Raw genomic sequence first — 17818 nt, 5'->3', positions numbered from 1 at the left:
GTACAGAATGTCACATTTTATTGCATAACGTATTTGAAATAGCTGAAGTTTACAAGCTTATAAAGTATGAAACAATGAAATAATGATTATGGTAAATGGTTACATTAAGGTATCAGCGACATAAATTTTTTTATAGCAAAACACCCTATATACAATATTACAACTTAACTGAATGAGTTTTTTAATATATCATGACAAAAATGCTTAATCTTATATCATCACAATAAGTGAAGTAAAATTATTTCCGGGATTGAATCAGAGCATTACAGTACTTAACTATGTATGTACATATATTACATTAGGACTCTTTTTGCAGTCATGAAAAGTCATAGAAAACAAAACAGACATCAGTTGTCTTCATAGATTTTTGTAGATGATTTTAATCTGATTCTTCACTGCTGAAGTAAGAGCTGTCACAATATTCAGCCGTGTAAAGAAATTTATGAATGATTGGGTTCATCTTTGGTATCCAGTGTCGGGGAATCAGATAGGTTGAAATATTAAATAAATCTACAAATACCTTGTACCTGTCACTGGAAAAAACACATATAGAGATGTTTTAGATTTATTGACATGAAATATCTAAAATTTTTCTATGAAAATGTATTTCTCAGGTAATGATATTTTGTAATAATTAGTATTTAACGTTATACATTACATATTGTTACATGTATTTTAGTAAGTAATATTAATATTAATGTTACTTCATTTTTATTCTGTATCCAAAGTTCCTGCCTATACAACAATATCATGTGTTTCATTGATTTTGTCCAGGCTGGTTCAGATTAAAAACTAGAATCTCATTGTTATGCTACCTTTATAAACAAAAGGAAGGGTATGTTTTTATTTTTGACTTTTAAAGGCCAGTATGCAACAGAATAAATTTAAAACATCCAAAATTTTTAGTTTGCTAGAAAATATTTCCCACCTGTAAATAGCTGCCAAGTAACCAACATGAAGGGATGAATAACTCAAGATGCCATTTTAGATTCATAATAAATGTCCTTAAGAGTGGTTTTAACACTTAAAGTTGTTTTCGTGTTAGCTATTGTTAGCTATTTTAACTGTTGCAGTTTTATAGCAGAAGAGTATTTGCCTTTGAAGTCAAATTTGTGTTCAAATTCTGTTCTGCATTTGCAACTCATGTGACCTCGGACTAGTTGTCTAAACCTCAGTGTCTTGGTTTCTAACTCTGTAAAGTAAAAACTACAATCAATCCATTCCTCTGTCCAGGCCTTTGTGAAAATTCGATGAGATAATGACACACTAGAAATGCTGTTAGTGTTAATTATTCACCACCCACTGATGTGTGTGCTCATTTTATACAATCATTTACTCTTTCATGCTTAACAGAATTTATTTCCAGGGAAAAAGAAAATATGTAATGATTCTGAAAATCCAAATCGATTAATTTTCTAAATCATTCAATCTAGCGTTTCTTTCCAGGGAAAGTGAAAATATAAAAATGATGAAAAAGTGAACCTGTGCATTTTATAATTTAATTAATCTGGTAGTAAGAGTAGGGATGAAAATGTACTATAAAGAATTTTGGAGACTAACTGTGAATATCTAATATATTTTGAACTGATTCACCTTTCTCAAGAGGCCTTGTAAGTTTCCCAGTTTTCAGATGTATCTCTCTCTATATCCATCTACCTACAATGCCGTGAATATTAAATAAGAACATGGATGTCCTAGATATGTTTTAAGTGCTCAATAAATTATGACCTTTTTCTTGTGAAAATATGAAAAGGGTACTCCTGGAGTAGATGGAAGTATCCTATAAAATAGAATCATATCAGGAAACGAGAAGCCTTTTTTTCAGCTGTGTCATTCATCTCACCGAGAGGACATTAGTGGACTTAATGATGACTGTTTTGGTCTAGTCCAAACTTGAGCCAGAATCAGTTGAATTTTTCTACCTAGATTAACTCCTTCATGCCCTCACAGGTCATGCAGCCATTGGTACCATGCCCCTTTCCCCATAGGATCAAAATGATGAACTTCCAGAAGTAAGGTTGTTTACAATGACCTCGAAATGTTCTAATAGGAATACCTTAATCTAACTACAACTGTGTTGTCAGCAGTCACATGGGAGCAAGTATAAATGACTTCGTAGCTAATGCACATACTCATATATATGGAGAAACAAAAACTGGCTGACTTCCACCAAGATAAAAAGGTGACTTCCCCCATCTTACCTCACTGTTGAGCGCAGGTACTGGTAGCCTGAGGACCCTCCTGTGCCAGCTTTGCTGCCCAGCATCCTGTGCACCAGGCACACATGGTTATCTAGGCAAACACACAGAGAACTCCATGGATATTTTTCTGCCATTAGTTTCACAATGTTCTACAAACAAGGGGTTGGTAATGACTATTGCTGCTGAGAAAAGGCTCACATCTTATCACTTAGCCATATGGAAGGTTCCTGTGTGACAGCCCCATGAGACCAGCAGGTTGCCTGGCATCCCACTTGGTTCAGGCTACATGCGTTTGACTCCATCCATATTTACATTTAGCCTGTGAATACCATAGGGTGAGCAGGGCCACATTATGACTCAAAAAATAAAAAAAAAACCTATTAAAATTATATTTCAAAATTGCATTGCATAAAGATGAATGAATTACTATTATATCTTAAAATATGTCCTTGGACCTAAAGTTTACATTTTCCTTCTGATTATCAACTAAAACATTTTAATGGGCCCCAAAGTGACTGTGGGCTCCAGGCACCATGCCTGTTGTATATACTGAATAAGGAGACCCCGGGAGAGTAATTGTCAAGCTGATTTTTTTTTCCCAAAAGCCACTCACTCACAAAACAGGGAAGACAAGAGAGAGCAGCAATGGGGGTAGACACAGGAGCAAAAGGGTAAAGGAACAGGATGTGAGGTAAAAAATTATGGAAATGGGGGCAAGGAGGACTTACATCTCCATTTGGTCATGAGTGTGTCTATGTCCATGAGAGAAGTCAGCAACTGAAAAGGAACCTGAAATCTAGGTTCTTCCCTAAAGGAGAAGTGAGAAGGAGGAATCTGTTCAAGCAATCCCAGTGTTAGGACGAGCATGAGTTTTATCATCTGTTTGCCCTGGAAACAATTGTCAACTTCGCCTCTTAGGAGCTGTGACATCTTTGGATTATTCTCTCAGTCTTAGTTTCTTCATCTCAAAAACGGGCATACTACCTTTCAGCTTGCACATTTGTTTGAGGAGTCTAGAATATTCCACGTCATGTACATGAAATAACCAGCCAGAGTCACACTTAACATTGATTCTCGTTAAAAGGCAGACATACACAAATCTCATATTTCCCAGCTAGTATTAGTCAAAAACTTCTTCCAAGCAAAGATATTAAAACAGAAACTCAAAGGCTGCTTTTTGTTTCCTATCTATCTATCTATCTATCTATCTATCTATCTATCTATCTATCTATCTATCTATCTATCTATCTATACATTGTGTGTGTGTGTGTGTGTGTGTGTGTGTATGCGTCTATATGTAACCTCTCTTCATCTATTCCTTCAACTCTCAGTACATTTTCTGCTTACAATACATAAGCTTGAGTGACATGCATTTAATAAGAGTTTAGGACCAGAGAAGATTTTGTTTATGTTGCCATTCTGAAGAAACAGATTTGAAAAGATTAAAAATTAATTACAAGTAACTAGGACATCATTTAAACTGGTATTTTTTTCTAGTATGTCAATGCATTGTTCTGACTCATTTAGTTCATGAAACATGAAAAATGAGACCTCCATACATAAGAAGTAGGTGTAGGTGGATACTTAAGGGATGCCTCAATGCATTAATCAGTGAAGACAATTTTACTTGAAATTACTGAATAAGTTGAGCAAAAATTTATAAGGCGTTTTCACTTTATCCATTCTTTTTTTCATATATAAAACAGGAATAACTGCAACATTGTTTAATGACAAAAAACATTTCGTTACTGAATTTCTGAGGCAGATTAAACTTTGGTTCTTTAGGATACTTAATGTCACATAACAGAATTTAATGAAAAGGATATTTGATTCATTTGTGTGGGTGTTTTTTTTAACCAGCTACAGTGATAAATTTATACTGTTACTATTTAAAAGAAAGAAAATCTCATGAAACCTCACAATTAATGACTTTCTAAGATTTCCCCCAAAACTAACTGGCTTATTAAAACTATGGTTGCAATTTATAAGTTTTATATTTGATATATTATCTATATACAATCCTCAATTTTAACTCTGCTACTTCTAATTTGTTTTTACCTGTAAAAATATATCATCAAGGCCCCCTGAAGTGCTTTGTACGATAGTCGTCTTTCACCTGCAAGATACATAGCAAGTTTTAATTTAATAGGTCATTTAGGTAGTCATATTATTTTGGCACCATCACCTTAAAACAATTAACTGTTATGTTTTTAGAACATAATGCAAGTTTTAGTTTAACATTTTTATCCTTTAGCTTGAAATTGGAAAACTATCATATGAACATCAATATTGGATTTTAAAAGGCAAACTAATATATATATATATGTATTTTAAATTCTCAAAACCTTTAAATATCATATTAGGAAAACTGACATAGGAAATACTTAGCTTTCATGACAGAATATATTTTTCAAGTACAATAGTATGATAACTTACTTTTAAAAAAGTTAAACTAGACTCATTCCAAGTTTCATTTGAAAGTACTTTTGCTAATTTACTTAAAATTACTTAAATTATTTAAAATCACTAGGCTTCAAGGAGCAAATCCATTATATAAAATCTCATATGTGTGCTCTAACAAAAGGCTTTGCTCTGTCTGCAGGAAAATAAAATTTTGATATACTTTACGGAGGCTTTATAAAAATCTAGGTATAACAACCTTTAAGCTTATAGTACTTCCTACTAATTTCATATATTGTGAGGCCTTATACTTGTATTGTAAAAACTAATTTTTACTTCTACTCTGCTTATTTACAAGACTTATAGGTACTTTATAATAAACATTCCGAATAAAAACATGAGTTTCAACAGATAAAAGAAAAGAGTTAAATAATAAAGGTATTGATTGTACTGTTCAATTAATTTCAGAAAACAATACCTCAATATTAATTATGGCAGAAGTCTAAATGTGTGCCTTTCCTGTTCTACTTGGGAAACTTAGGTCCTTGGCTAAGCCACCCTTACAATGAATGCAGTTATCCCTTCCCTCTCATAATGCCACTGTAGCATCTGTAATTAAATGATTGTCTTTATTTCTCTCCCTATTGCTCTGTGAACTATTTGGGAAACCACGTTCCATGTATCTTGGTATCCCTCACATCTCAAATATTCTGAGAGTTTCTAGCAATGACTTGGAGATAAACTGGGCATTTAAACCTGTGAGTGTAGGGTAATCATCGATAACATTAACCCAATTCTTGTTTCTATGAGTGGAATGTCAATTTTCATTTTATTTCCCTCCAGTAAGGTTTGATCTTTTGATCTCACAGTAGTACTCTGCAGGGAAATGATCCTCAGAATAAAATGACCTACCTTTATTAAGGAGGTGTTCATGACGTTTCTCATCAAATAAAGAGAGTAACAAATCTTTTTGTTTCTGAAATTCAACCATTTGTTCCTCTTTGTACTCTGACTCTTCCTTAGCCTTTGGAGAAAATACGGCATTAATATTCCCATGAGAGAGAATAGATTCTTATTTTAGAAAACATTCCTTGTGAGAAGTAGACTTATAAGGTGAAGGAAAGGTGTACTTGGAATATTTACCATTTCATCTAATGTTACAACTTGGAAATTATTGCTTGAGAAAAGGCATCTTCCTTACACTCTATCTTTTTATTTCAGTTTAAGTGATCTGTTAATCTAAAATATTCTCTTCATAAATATAATGAGAAATTAACTCAGGTGGGCATAACTGGATATAAATGATCAATAATGATCTAAGTTTTGACAGAAACTATGTAACACAGCAAGAAAAGTAATTCCACTTAAGAAAAGTTAAGAATTCCTGATTAGGAAAATTATTAACTCTATTGAAATTCTATACTCAGTAGTATGTTCTGTAAATATAATTTCTTATATATATTTCACCCTTATATTTTTATTCATTTTATATCTATTGAATCATTTAAAGAATTTTTTATTGTTCTGCCTATAATACATGTTCTATTTACAACTCAATTAAGCTGGAGCAAAAATTTGTTAACCCAATTATCTTCAATTCCTCAGAAGAACCACACTGTGTGGTAAGAACTTGTATGCACATTACTGCCAATTAATTATTCATTTTTTTCATCAAATGTCATGCTAAGATGATAGAAATAAAATTGTGAGCAAAAATTGTATTACCTGGTGGGAAGAAGACATTGAACAAATAATCACCTGAGCATTAAATTGCAACCCCTGTATACCATACAATGGTAATACAGGAACAGTTCAGTGCCATGATAACTTATAATAGTAAAGAGGTCAAGAAAGAACTTCCTGAAAAAGTTTTCCTTGAGCCAAGACCTGAAGAATGAAAGGAGTTCCTTTTCATTCTAGGGAAGAACATTCCAAGCCTAGAGAATACGCATAAAAAGACTCTGTGGTTGTAAATTCAAAGAACTAAATGCAGCTTAAAGGAAATTCAGTATGGTTCCACCACATGAGGTCATGAAATGCCTTGAAGATTATGTTAAGGATTTTCATTGTTATCCTGAAAATAATGGGGAGATATCAAAGAGTTTTATGGAAAATCAAAATATTACCAGATTTGCATGTGGAAAGATTGCTCAAATTACAGAATAAATTGGAATTGAGCCTTATTGAGGAGCCTTGTAAAATAGTTGGGAGGATATTTCTTTAGTCCAGGTAAAAATGATGGCAGTTTACTCTTGATTGGTGGTGGTAGATTAAAAAGAAATATTTGAGAGTTATTTTGAAAGTTATTTTAGTAGCATTTGGCGATAGCTTGAATAACTGTTTGAGTAAGAGGGAATTGCCAAGGACCAATTGTACAGGTTTGACCTGACAAACAAGATGGTTTATGGGAGAAAAACTTGAAGAAGACCAAGTTGACACAAGAATGGATGGAAGGGGAAATTTATTAAGTTTAGTTTTATCAATGTGTTTTTGAGAGGACCAGACGGAAATATAAATTAGGGTGTTAAATATATGATCTAAAATTTAAGGAGATATCTATGCTACAGGTAAATGTTTAAGAATTATTGTTTAACAAATAGATACTGAAGCAGTGGGTATAAATGAGTTCTTCTAGTGAAAGAGTATAGCAGGAAGATACAAATTGAAACCCCATCAGTTACTGGTCTGTGAGATAGAAATGAGCCAGTAAATGAGGTAGAGAACTAAGGGCCAGAGAATTAGATGAAGACAGAATGTCGTGTACCAAATACAAGGGGTGGGGGGATGTTCTGAAAGAGTAAGTAGTATTGAATGCCACTGTTAGCTCAAGTAAAGTGAAGACAAAAAATAGTCATTGGGTTTATGTAAATGAAGGCCATCTGTGAATGATAGGACAAAAAACCTGACTGAATTGAGTTGAAGATTAGATGGAAAATAATTATACTATAACTACTCCTCTAAATACTTCACAAATATTAACCTAATTTAATGCTCATAATAATCCCGAGGTAGATACTCTTATTTTCTATTTTGCCAATGGTGATAGCGAAGCAAGGGGAGGTTAAGTAGCAGAGGTTCAATGTCACACAATTAAGAAGTGGAAGTGGGGGTGGTACTTGAACCCATGCATTATGACTTCAAAGTCCTTGCTTTAAGCACTACCTAATACAGCCTCTCAAGACATATAATTGCAAGAACTCATCAAGAAATTTAGTCATGAAAAGAGGATGAGGGGCCTGTAATTTGAAGGCAATGAGGAATCAGCAGTATATATTTTAAGTGTGAAACATTGAGAACCAACAGGAAGAACCCAGCAAATATATAAAAGAAAATTATATGGTTAAATATATTTGTTTGGTCCCTTGTGAGCCTACATCTGTTTAGAATTGGTCACAATCTGAATTTTTCAACAGAAATGTAAAAGGTATATTAATCCCATCTATTCATCAAAGATAAAATCTTGCCTACAATGAACTCAATTTAATTTTTATTGTACATAAATAAAATTAAATCATTCATAATATATGCAATCAGATATATTTGTGAAAGAAAAAGAACATAAGAAAAACAAAAGTTAAAGAGAAAAATGGAGAATTGTTAAAACAAAATTCCCAATGCTTCTTATGTAGTAAACTAATATTTACTTATGGCATCATAAATACCTGAATCATTTTGAATTCTTCTTCCAGTCCTTTGACAATATTTTTCTCTAACTTTTCCCAGAAGTTAAATCCATGTGGCTCTAAACCTGGTGTTCTCTCCAGCCATGCCTTAAGTAAATATTATTTTTAAGTAAATATACTGTAAATTTTTAAATATGTAAAATATAATGTAACTAATATTTATGAAAATTAAACAGAAAATCTTTCTTCATGGTTTTGAGAAACATGGAATAAGTTTTTTGTGTAAATATGGTCTTTTTCTCTTTACTCTATCATTTAAAAAATAGCAACATATTATATGTCCATCTCTTAATCTTTAAGGCAATCACATTATTAACGTTTACTCTTTATTGAGAAATATTTTATCATAGAAATTCCAATTTTGTTCCACAAATCTATGAACATATCTAAATGTTATTTTAATGAAGTCTCTTGTTTATTCTCAAAATACTTATGTCTTAAGATCTGAAGAAATTACGACATGTATAATATATGATCTCTTTTAAATGCAGGAGTATGGTATACTTTAGGAACTTTGAAATAAACTACTCAATTATTTTAAGATTCCACAAGACTTTGTAATCTAGAAATAAAACCTAATTTATACATCTCTGTGGGTTATTTAACCTATTTTTGGTTTGAAATTAGCTTTGCGATTCTTTCTTTCCCTATCTTTATAAACTGTTATATAGTATAATATACCTTAATCTAAATCCACATTTACAGTATAGATTGTAACCCAGGGGTTTAGTGCACAGAGTATAATTCACTGAAAGAAAAGTGTAACTTGCAAAGGAAAAGCCTTCTGAAGGAAATCAGGACCATGTAATACTTGTTCAAAAATTTACTTATAAAGAAACAAATTGATAATTCCTCAAGACTGTTTATAGGCCTATGGGGGATTAAGATATGAAGGGACAAATTCTGCAGAGTATATATACGCCTAGTAATTTAGTTTAATTGAGAAAAATACACAACTTGTGGAGCTATTCAAATAAGAAATATTTCAAAAAAACAAAGCTCATTGAGTAATTAACCACAAAATCAGCTAATTAAATGTTGTTTGATAGGGGTGTTTAAAAGGATTGTTTTAATAAAATGAGGAGGCTATTAAATATTAACATTTAGTTGCTTGCATAAATGTTTCCGAAACTCTCAAGAGCCCTTAATATCTTAATTAGTTGAATTTATGAATTTAAGTATTTTTATAATTTTTTTCTGTTATTATTTACAATGACTGTGACCAAACTCTGATATGAGTTTCATAATTCTTATTAACAGAAGCTGAATTAACAAGCTATATTAAGTTAGACTTTAGAAGTAGTAGTTGAGCATGTACCTCCACTAGTTGCAGAAGTGTTTTTTCTTGCTCAGACTTAAGTAGCAGTTCATTGTCTTCTCCTTTGAAGTTATCACGATAATGTCTCCTGTTATAAGGGACTCTCAAACTCTGAAGGACACCTATCTTGTTTTCTAATAGTCGAAATTGCAAGCTCTGGAAGCCGGAGGCTGGAGATAAGTACTCTCTTTGAAAATAAATGGAGGAGGGGAAGAAAAGAAAAAGGAAGAGATGAGTTGACATTGTAAATCACTGCAGGGATTTCTATTGTGAGAGATTGTCAGTTTTACTTTCCCAGGTATCATCAAGAACAAAGACAACTGCTTGGACCTATGGTTCAGACTTAACCGAAATATGAGTTGGACCTATGGCTCGGACCTTACTGAAATAAGGCAAACGAGTTACTTAAACATCACTGTTGATATCTGCCCATCAATTTAAAGTCGAAATGTTTGTATAGTTTATATAATGCTATATGTGTATGTGTGTCCACGCATATACATGCATATACCTGTATATGCATAGACACACATACACATACACATATACATGTAGATGTGTGTACTACTTTTTTCCCTAAAATAAAGACAGGTGGAGATCAAGCATATTTTTTTCAATAGCATGAAAAAGGTTCTATATAAATTATAAATATTATTCATTCCCTCCTAAAACTTACATTCTGTGATATTGTCTTTGATCTCACCACCTAGTATTATTATGAGCATCAATAACAAGTAAAATGAAAGGGATGTTGCCTAGGACAAAATAGGCAATCGAAATATGTTATTGCCCCAACCCTACACCACCACCCAAACTCTTACATCTTTGTAAACTTCCTTCATCTAATTGGTACCAAGACTTCAATTTTTTAAGTCCACCACAAAAGAATTCTGCTACATTTCCTTTGGTTGTGAAAGATGTTGGACTGCCTATTACATCATTAAATGCACTTAATGTTCTAAGAAAATGTATTCTCAAATTTAATATGAAAAAAGATATATATATATATCTTTGATTGTCTGGAAATATAGAACTAAAATTACAAATCAATCCATAACTCATACTGACACTTTTGCGGACATACTTCTTTATGTATCACTCCTGTTTTTTCTTTTATTTTCAGCTTTTAATTCTCTTTTAAATTTAGTTATACGTGTTACATGTGTCATTTTACCCATTTTGATAAGTTGTCTAAATTTTTTTTGGATAAAATGGCACAATGATGAATTGAAATCAACTGATCATATTATGTTTGTATGTAAAAATGAGTGATGAAATGTTTTAATAACTTCTCAAATACTTTGTGATTAAGAGTCCAAGTGCTGATGGTGACAGTGTGTCAGTAGGACTCCTCATATCGTATAACACACATATACCCCTTTTACCCTACCAGAGGGAGAAGGTAAACCCCACTGCATTATCACGAACCCACAGGTACACACCTGAAGTCATTGAAGTCCAAGGGTGTCATCGTTTCCAAAACAGAAAACTGCTCTACCAGGAGTCTAAGGATCACCACCACTCGCTGCATTCGAGCGACAACCTTAAGCATATTCCTTTCATCCCTGACCTGATGGTTAAGAAATGACACATTGAGTAACCAATTCTGATTTCCAAGAGATGCAAAATAGGCTACAAATAATAATGCATTCCTATTAGTTTTATCTCTACTTTATTAAAAAAAACACTGGAACTAAAACTTGCCATAAATCTAGATGAAACTAAAGGCAGCTATGAATTCTGTGCAAGGAATGAATACAAAATCAGAATTATTTTTCTTCCTTTGAAAATAGAATATTACATGGAAGCAAACCAAAAGTAAATTCTGGAACACAATACCCACTGATTTCAAAGCAAATTTCTCTCTAAATTTGCTTCAAGGAATAAAGGTCAAGGTAACATGGAAATTTCCAGGTGAGGATTAAGCAACACCTGAATAAATCTGCTGTTTACTATGGGACAAATTTGCCATTGGCATAAAAGTGAATTGTATTCACATATATAGAAGAATATTGTCTGTGCATAAATGTTCTTAATTTCCGAGCCCCTCCTGTAGCAGGGGCTCTGATATACAAGACCTAAGGTTGTCTCCTGTGTCTAGAAGGCATGTGGGAGCAGGAAGCAGGGTGGGAAGTTAGAAAGTGCAGCTCAGACTTCTGCCATCACCTGGAGCTCTGCCGTGTTCTCCTCTCACTCTGATCCTTTCTGTCCTTTTATTTCTTGTCCTTCCCTCCTCCTCGACTCTTTTCTCTTTCTCTTCCTCCTGCTGTTTTTTCCTACCTCCTCCTTCTCCTCCTGCTTCACTTTCTTCATTATTGTTCCTATCTTCTCACAGCAAACTCGCATTAGAAATACAATTCCGATACCTTAATTAAAGGCTCTAGATGAGCTATTCTGGCATTCTGCCATCATCTAAAACAACTTTTCTTAAGGGCCAGAAAGCATTGAGTTCTAAACAAGGGGCCTGAAACTGAAATGTGAAAGGAACCTTAAAGCAATGTATAGCCCTAGGAAAGCAAATGGCTCTGGGAAAATATAACTAAACGCTTGTCCACTGAACAAGTTTTTTTTCATTATGTAATAATTCCATCATTTAATGTTAAATTTTTCTCATTAATTCTGTTTTCTACATTCACCAAAAAGAATATGAAACCAGGATTGTGACATAATAACTCACATGGCCATTCTGGAAGAGCTCTCGAACAGAATCTAATTCCCAGAGGATTTGCTTAAACCAGAGTTCATAAGCTGCAGTGAGAAAAACCATTGTCAGTTGCAAAGTTTTGGGGAGCCTCTTTGACCATAATTGTATGAAAGTCTGGTTGAACACATTGGAAGAAATACAAATATAATTTAATAATCAATAAATACCAATATAGCCCCACTTTTTATGCTATAACCAAAATATTAGTGGTCAACTTATAATCACCTCCTTTCATTGAATGTTTTAATATGCCAGGCATATTATCTATATGCTTTATGTTTGTTATTATTACACTGATTGCTCTCAAAAAAGATATAATTTGGGTCTTTTAGGATACAGCACATAATCTAATTCTAACTTCCATTGGAAACTGGAGGTATGTGAAGATGCAGAAATGATACTAAGCTTCATCTATAAACTGAAACATCAATATTTACTAACGTAATCCAATTGATAGAGTTTTGGTTTCTAGGGGCTTAGTATATTATGGGAAGGACAAACTTATCAATAGCCTAAATCTAAACCTGTGTCATATTCATCTATTTCCCTCAGTACCTAACACAGTGTTGACATAAGATAAACACTGAGTGATTATTTTATGAATAAACAATTAAATACCCAGTGTAGTCATTAGATGAGCACAGAAAAATCAATAATCTTAAGATGTCTAATGCATTCTCTTTCGTGCTATTGTATGGATAAATGCTATGTTTTTTGACTAAGTAGGGAGATCAAATTATATTTTAAATTAATTTAAGGAGATTTGCATAGATTGAATTTTCATATTTAGACAAAGAGCAAATCAGATATTTCTTAATCAGTTTGTGTTTCTATTTTTCAGGTTTAACTTTGTGTGGCTAGTCCCATGACCCACTTCAGTTATATGTTGTAACTGAAGGATGGAAGGAAAGTTCCCTATCAAATGATGATAGCTGCCATTACTTATATGCTTATTATGTGCTTGGGCTAGGTGCTTAATGCACATTATTTCATCTTCTTAAGAACTCTGTGAATGAGAAGATACAATAATTATCTCCGTTTTACACATGAGGAAATAGAGATAATTACTGGTCAAGAAAACTGATCAAGATTACACGATTTACAATGGTAGAGTTGGGATTCTAAATGATATTCTGATTCCAAATTTGTGCTATCCTTCCATGATCTCTCCCCTATTGATTTTGTTTTGGTGTAAGCCATCAATACAAATATAAACATAAAAACAGAACAAGTAACACACTAAGCCATTTATGTTTCATTTTTCTTTTTTTTTTTTTCTCAAAGGATTTGATCATTTTAGTCAGTCAGTGAAGCACACAACCATTTGAGGAAAAGACACAAAAAATTGGTAGGGAAAGAAAACATGTCTAGATGTGGGGTAATGACTAGATTGGGTCGTTGGGCCCTGGTCAGCCAGAATATTACGACACCACTAACCTTAGAGTAAATCTTAATATTTTAGTGTCACAGACCTTTTCATGAAATTTTGCAGAAAATTTCAAGGAGTTCAGGGACTGCCTAAACTCCCAAAATCATAGACTTCTACATTAAAAGCCACTGCCCAGAGATTTAAGTCTGAAGAGGATAAACACACATTTTAGATAAAATTTATGTTGCTGTTTAGTACCAGATATATATGGGATTATGTGAATTCATAATAAATTTGAGTGGCCTGTTTCTTGAAAGTCATTTTTTAATCTTTCAATTGAAAAACAGTAACATTTTAGCTTGCAAATTCTTTGTGAATTCTAAGAGATAAAATGTCCCTTGGATTTAGGACAAAATCAAAGTTCAACCTGATCCAATTAGCGGTGTGGTAACATGAAGACTCTTAAAAATCCTAGAAGAATGTCCTATGAGAATTTACCTGACAGCAAAATATTCTAGAGCATTTCTAATACAGGTGATTCCTTGATTTTCACCATCCTACAGTTAAAAGAATTGTAGCTTTCCTCATTATTGATGGGAAATGCCTGTGGAATAGCTATTGTCTGATCTTTTGTGCAATTTACCTTGATGAGTTATGATGAAAAGGTGTTCATCGTGGATTTTCTTTCCCTTCATTTCACTTTGAAGCTCCTGTGCGTTCAAAATTTTTTCCAACTTTAAACAAGAAAATAGGAAAACTGACTGTGTACAAATGTCCACTTATAAAATAATTAAGTTATGGAGATCTAATGCCTAGCATAGCAATGACAATTAATAATATTGTATTAAGTGCTTGAAAGTTGCTAAAAGAGTAGATCGTAAATGTTCTCACTACAAAAAAAAAGAAATGGTAATTAAACGACGTGAGAGACGTGTTAGCTAAGGCTACGGTGGTAATCACACTGCAATATATAAATCCGTCAAATCAACACGTTGCACACTTCAAACTTGCAAAATGTTATATGTCAATTATATCTCAATACAACTAATTTTTTTAAATAACTGATTTTGAAATTGCAAAACTTGATTGTTATCAATTTTAATAAGAAGTAGAATACAACACTAAAAAAAGTCCTAATTCTCAAATTCTCATAATCCATTCTATTTTTTATTTAACAATTAATGAATCTCGATGTAAAGGATGAGTTGAGTTTATGGTTTTTATTTTTTTACAAATAAAATTTACATTTGGTAGGATTCTATCATGACAAACGCTCTTACACTCATTGAGGAGTCATATTTCTTCTCTCTTGAAATGAATATGGTAAAAGCTTGATAACTCGCTTAGCTGACTGTATCTTGTATTCTTCTCTTCCCCTAAAGAACCTATTATAAGCTCTCATAATAACATTCTTTGTCAGCTGATCCTGAGAAACCCATTGATGAAGGCATCAAGGGCTCTAATCATTTCACTTTTTCAAAAATATAGAAGACAAACAGCCTGAAACTTACCCTAGAATAATCTCCAAATACCTCATTTGTATAATCCATCTTTATTAATGATTTCAAGAACACATGTGCTTTTAATATTTCTACTTTATGATAAAGGATTTAAAAGAGAAATTTTTCAAGAAGCATTTGTTATTATCTAGGCTGGGATTGAATGACCATGTCTTATTTATACAAGTTGTAAAATGCCTGCCAATTATCTACAATAATCTTATCATTTATACTCTTCTGCCCAGTTTCGGCATTCTCTGCTTGTACTGTACCTCTGTTGGAGAGATTAATTTTCATATGAGTCCCTTGAATTGTTTTAATAAAAGTTGAAAATGCTTAAAGTATAAAAAGGGATATCATTAGGTCCAGAAAATTATTTGATGACTGAGAAAACAAAACAACATGAAAATATCACTTAGAACTTAGTGCCCCACAATGGAATCTAAACCCTGTAAGATACTCAGCCACTTACATGCAGGTAGTTCCCATAGATAAGTCCTCCTTTCCTGGCTCTATTCACACCCGTTTGTGATTTGTCTTCCTCACTGCCTTCCAAAGATAATTTTCTAAAAGCATATCTGCAAATTAAATAAGTGAGGAGAAAACACTATAGATCTTGAGAAAGTACAGTAATTAATAATATGAATGATTAAAATTATCTTATTGTTAATTAAAAAATAGATTATAAAACAAGGAAATTAAGGTGACAGTTTTCAATGCTCTTGAAATTCAGAAATTATTCACACTTGGCATTTCTAACAGTATAACAAACTTAGAAGAAAGGTAAATGCTTACCCAAAGTCATTTCCTAAAAATGGGCAGCCACTCATTGTGAAAACACACTGTCTGAGAAGCACTGAAGTTTGGTTCCGGATAGATGAGATCCTTGACCTTCCCAGATGTCCTGCTGCTGTCTTTTATTTATTCTGTTCACCCTGAATCTGCCAATCAGGCTTCTCTATGTACGAGCTAGGCTCGTATTTCAACTGGTACAGAAGTTGAACCTCTGTAAACCTCAGAATGGATTTTTGTTGGGGACAGTTTATTTGCAAGAATAGTGAGTATTCTGCCAAACTGAATCATTTGACTTGACCAGTTCTGCTTTTGTATCCAAAGTAACAAACATTCAATAAATCAATAGAGGCCAGGCTTGAAAAAAAAAAAAAAAAAGGTAGATAGTTACCGTATTTCCCTGAAAATAAAACGGGTCTTATATTAATTTTTGCTCCAAAAAGATGCATTAGTGCTTATTTTATATTACGAGCATCCTGAAAAATCATGCTAGGGCTTATTTTCTGGTTAGGTCTTATTTTGGGGGAAACATGGTACCTGTTCTATTCCAAGAGCACAATTGGCATAGTGTTAAGATATGTAAATTGATAAGCTTATTAAAAAAAACAAATATTTATTCTCACAGTCTCAGATTTGGATGTTCTTAGAACATCTAAGCCAAAAAAAGTAAATTTGAATGTCCCCAGGGAAAGAAAATCATTATGTAACAGAGACAGAGCCCATGCTCATACCCCATTTCCATCCCATCTTCACAGTTCTTCCGGCCTAAATCTCATCTAATAGTTAGCAACACGTAAGCTGCTGTATTGTCTTAGAACTTAAATGGACATGAATAATTGACTGTTTACCTGTGGCATACCAATTACAGGGCCCTGGGAGTCATCCACCTTGGGGTGCTTTGTCTCCTAACAATAGTAATAATGTGCCCACAATTTCAAAATTGTCAGTGATAAAATATTGTTCCTAGCAAACATTTTTAGTTAAAGATGGTGGCAGGCACAGAAATGCTAAACCAAGACAGGGGTTCTCATGGAGAAACTCTTCAGCATCATATTTTTCAGAAAATAAGTCTGAAGGTACTTTGCACTCTTCTCCAAATGTTGTTGAGGAATCCCCAGTTGTCCACAGTGTTGACCCCAGTAATGAATCTTTATTGTGACCTTTCCTAAATAGCTTCCTGTCTCACACTCCCTACTTCCTCATTGCTTCCTGGGAGCACCTCCCAAATAATGTTGTCTCAGGCTTCACTTTGGAAAAAGCCAATCTAATACATAGATAGATCTCAAGGGAACCTTTTTTTTTTCTTTTTTTCTTTTTTTTTTTTTTTACTCTGTGCTATGGAATGTGGTACTTGTAGAGAAATGCTTACTGATAAACTCATATTGTATTTCCTTATTTTTCTTATTTATTAAAAACTATGAACATTATAAAAATAATCCCATTGATGTTTTAAATGTTAGTTGTAGTAATTTCAAACACAAGGTTGTAAAAACTGCTGTTTGATGGTATAATGTGTTGTAAACTTCCAATCAACATTTTAACATTCATTCTTTCCCCAGGTCAAACATGATAAATTGTCATTTAAAATTTGTCAAAAATCATGCTTTTCTTTATATAATTTAATAAGATATGTAGATTAATATACTATTTGTAAATGATAAATGATAAAAATTATCCATATAGTATGATTGTATCAAAACAAACTTTATGGTATACTCTTCATGTGTTATATAATTTAAAAAAGTGCTAAGAAGATATAATCAATCAACTTAAAATCAATAAAAATCATGAAAAAGTCTAGGAACTGTAGTCATAATATTCAGTTTGAATCTTAGGAAATTATTTCTTTCAT

The 17818-nt window shown here is 32.8% G+C and overlaps 1 protein-coding gene across 1 annotated transcript; it reads right to left on the bottom strand.

The window, feature by feature from the left end:
* Nucleotides 1-16751, bottom strand: TDO2 (tryptophan 2,3-dioxygenase). The gene is made up of 12 exons (XM_081077011.1): nucleotides 15970-16751; nucleotides 15647-15752; nucleotides 14319-14409; nucleotides 12280-12350; nucleotides 11045-11172; nucleotides 9603-9789; nucleotides 8264-8371; nucleotides 5514-5625; nucleotides 4260-4317; nucleotides 2930-3009; nucleotides 2202-2292; nucleotides 1-533 (listed from the first exon to the last, which is right to left on the bottom strand). Exons 1-12 carry the CDS (start codon nucleotides 16002-16004, stop codon nucleotides 380-382), a joined length of 1221 nt encoding a protein of 406 aa, XP_080933137.1. The 5' UTR covers nucleotides 16005-16751; the 3' UTR covers nucleotides 1-379.
* Between the last annotated feature and the right edge of the window lie 1067 nt (nucleotides 16752-17818).

Source organism: Rhinolophus hipposideros, assembly GCF_964194185.1.
Source record: "Rhinolophus hipposideros genome assembly, chromosome: 16".
Lineage (NCBI taxonomy): Eukaryota > Metazoa > Chordata > Mammalia > Chiroptera > Rhinolophidae > Rhinolophus > Rhinolophus hipposideros.
This window is presented reverse-complemented; position numbering and strand designations above follow the sequence as displayed.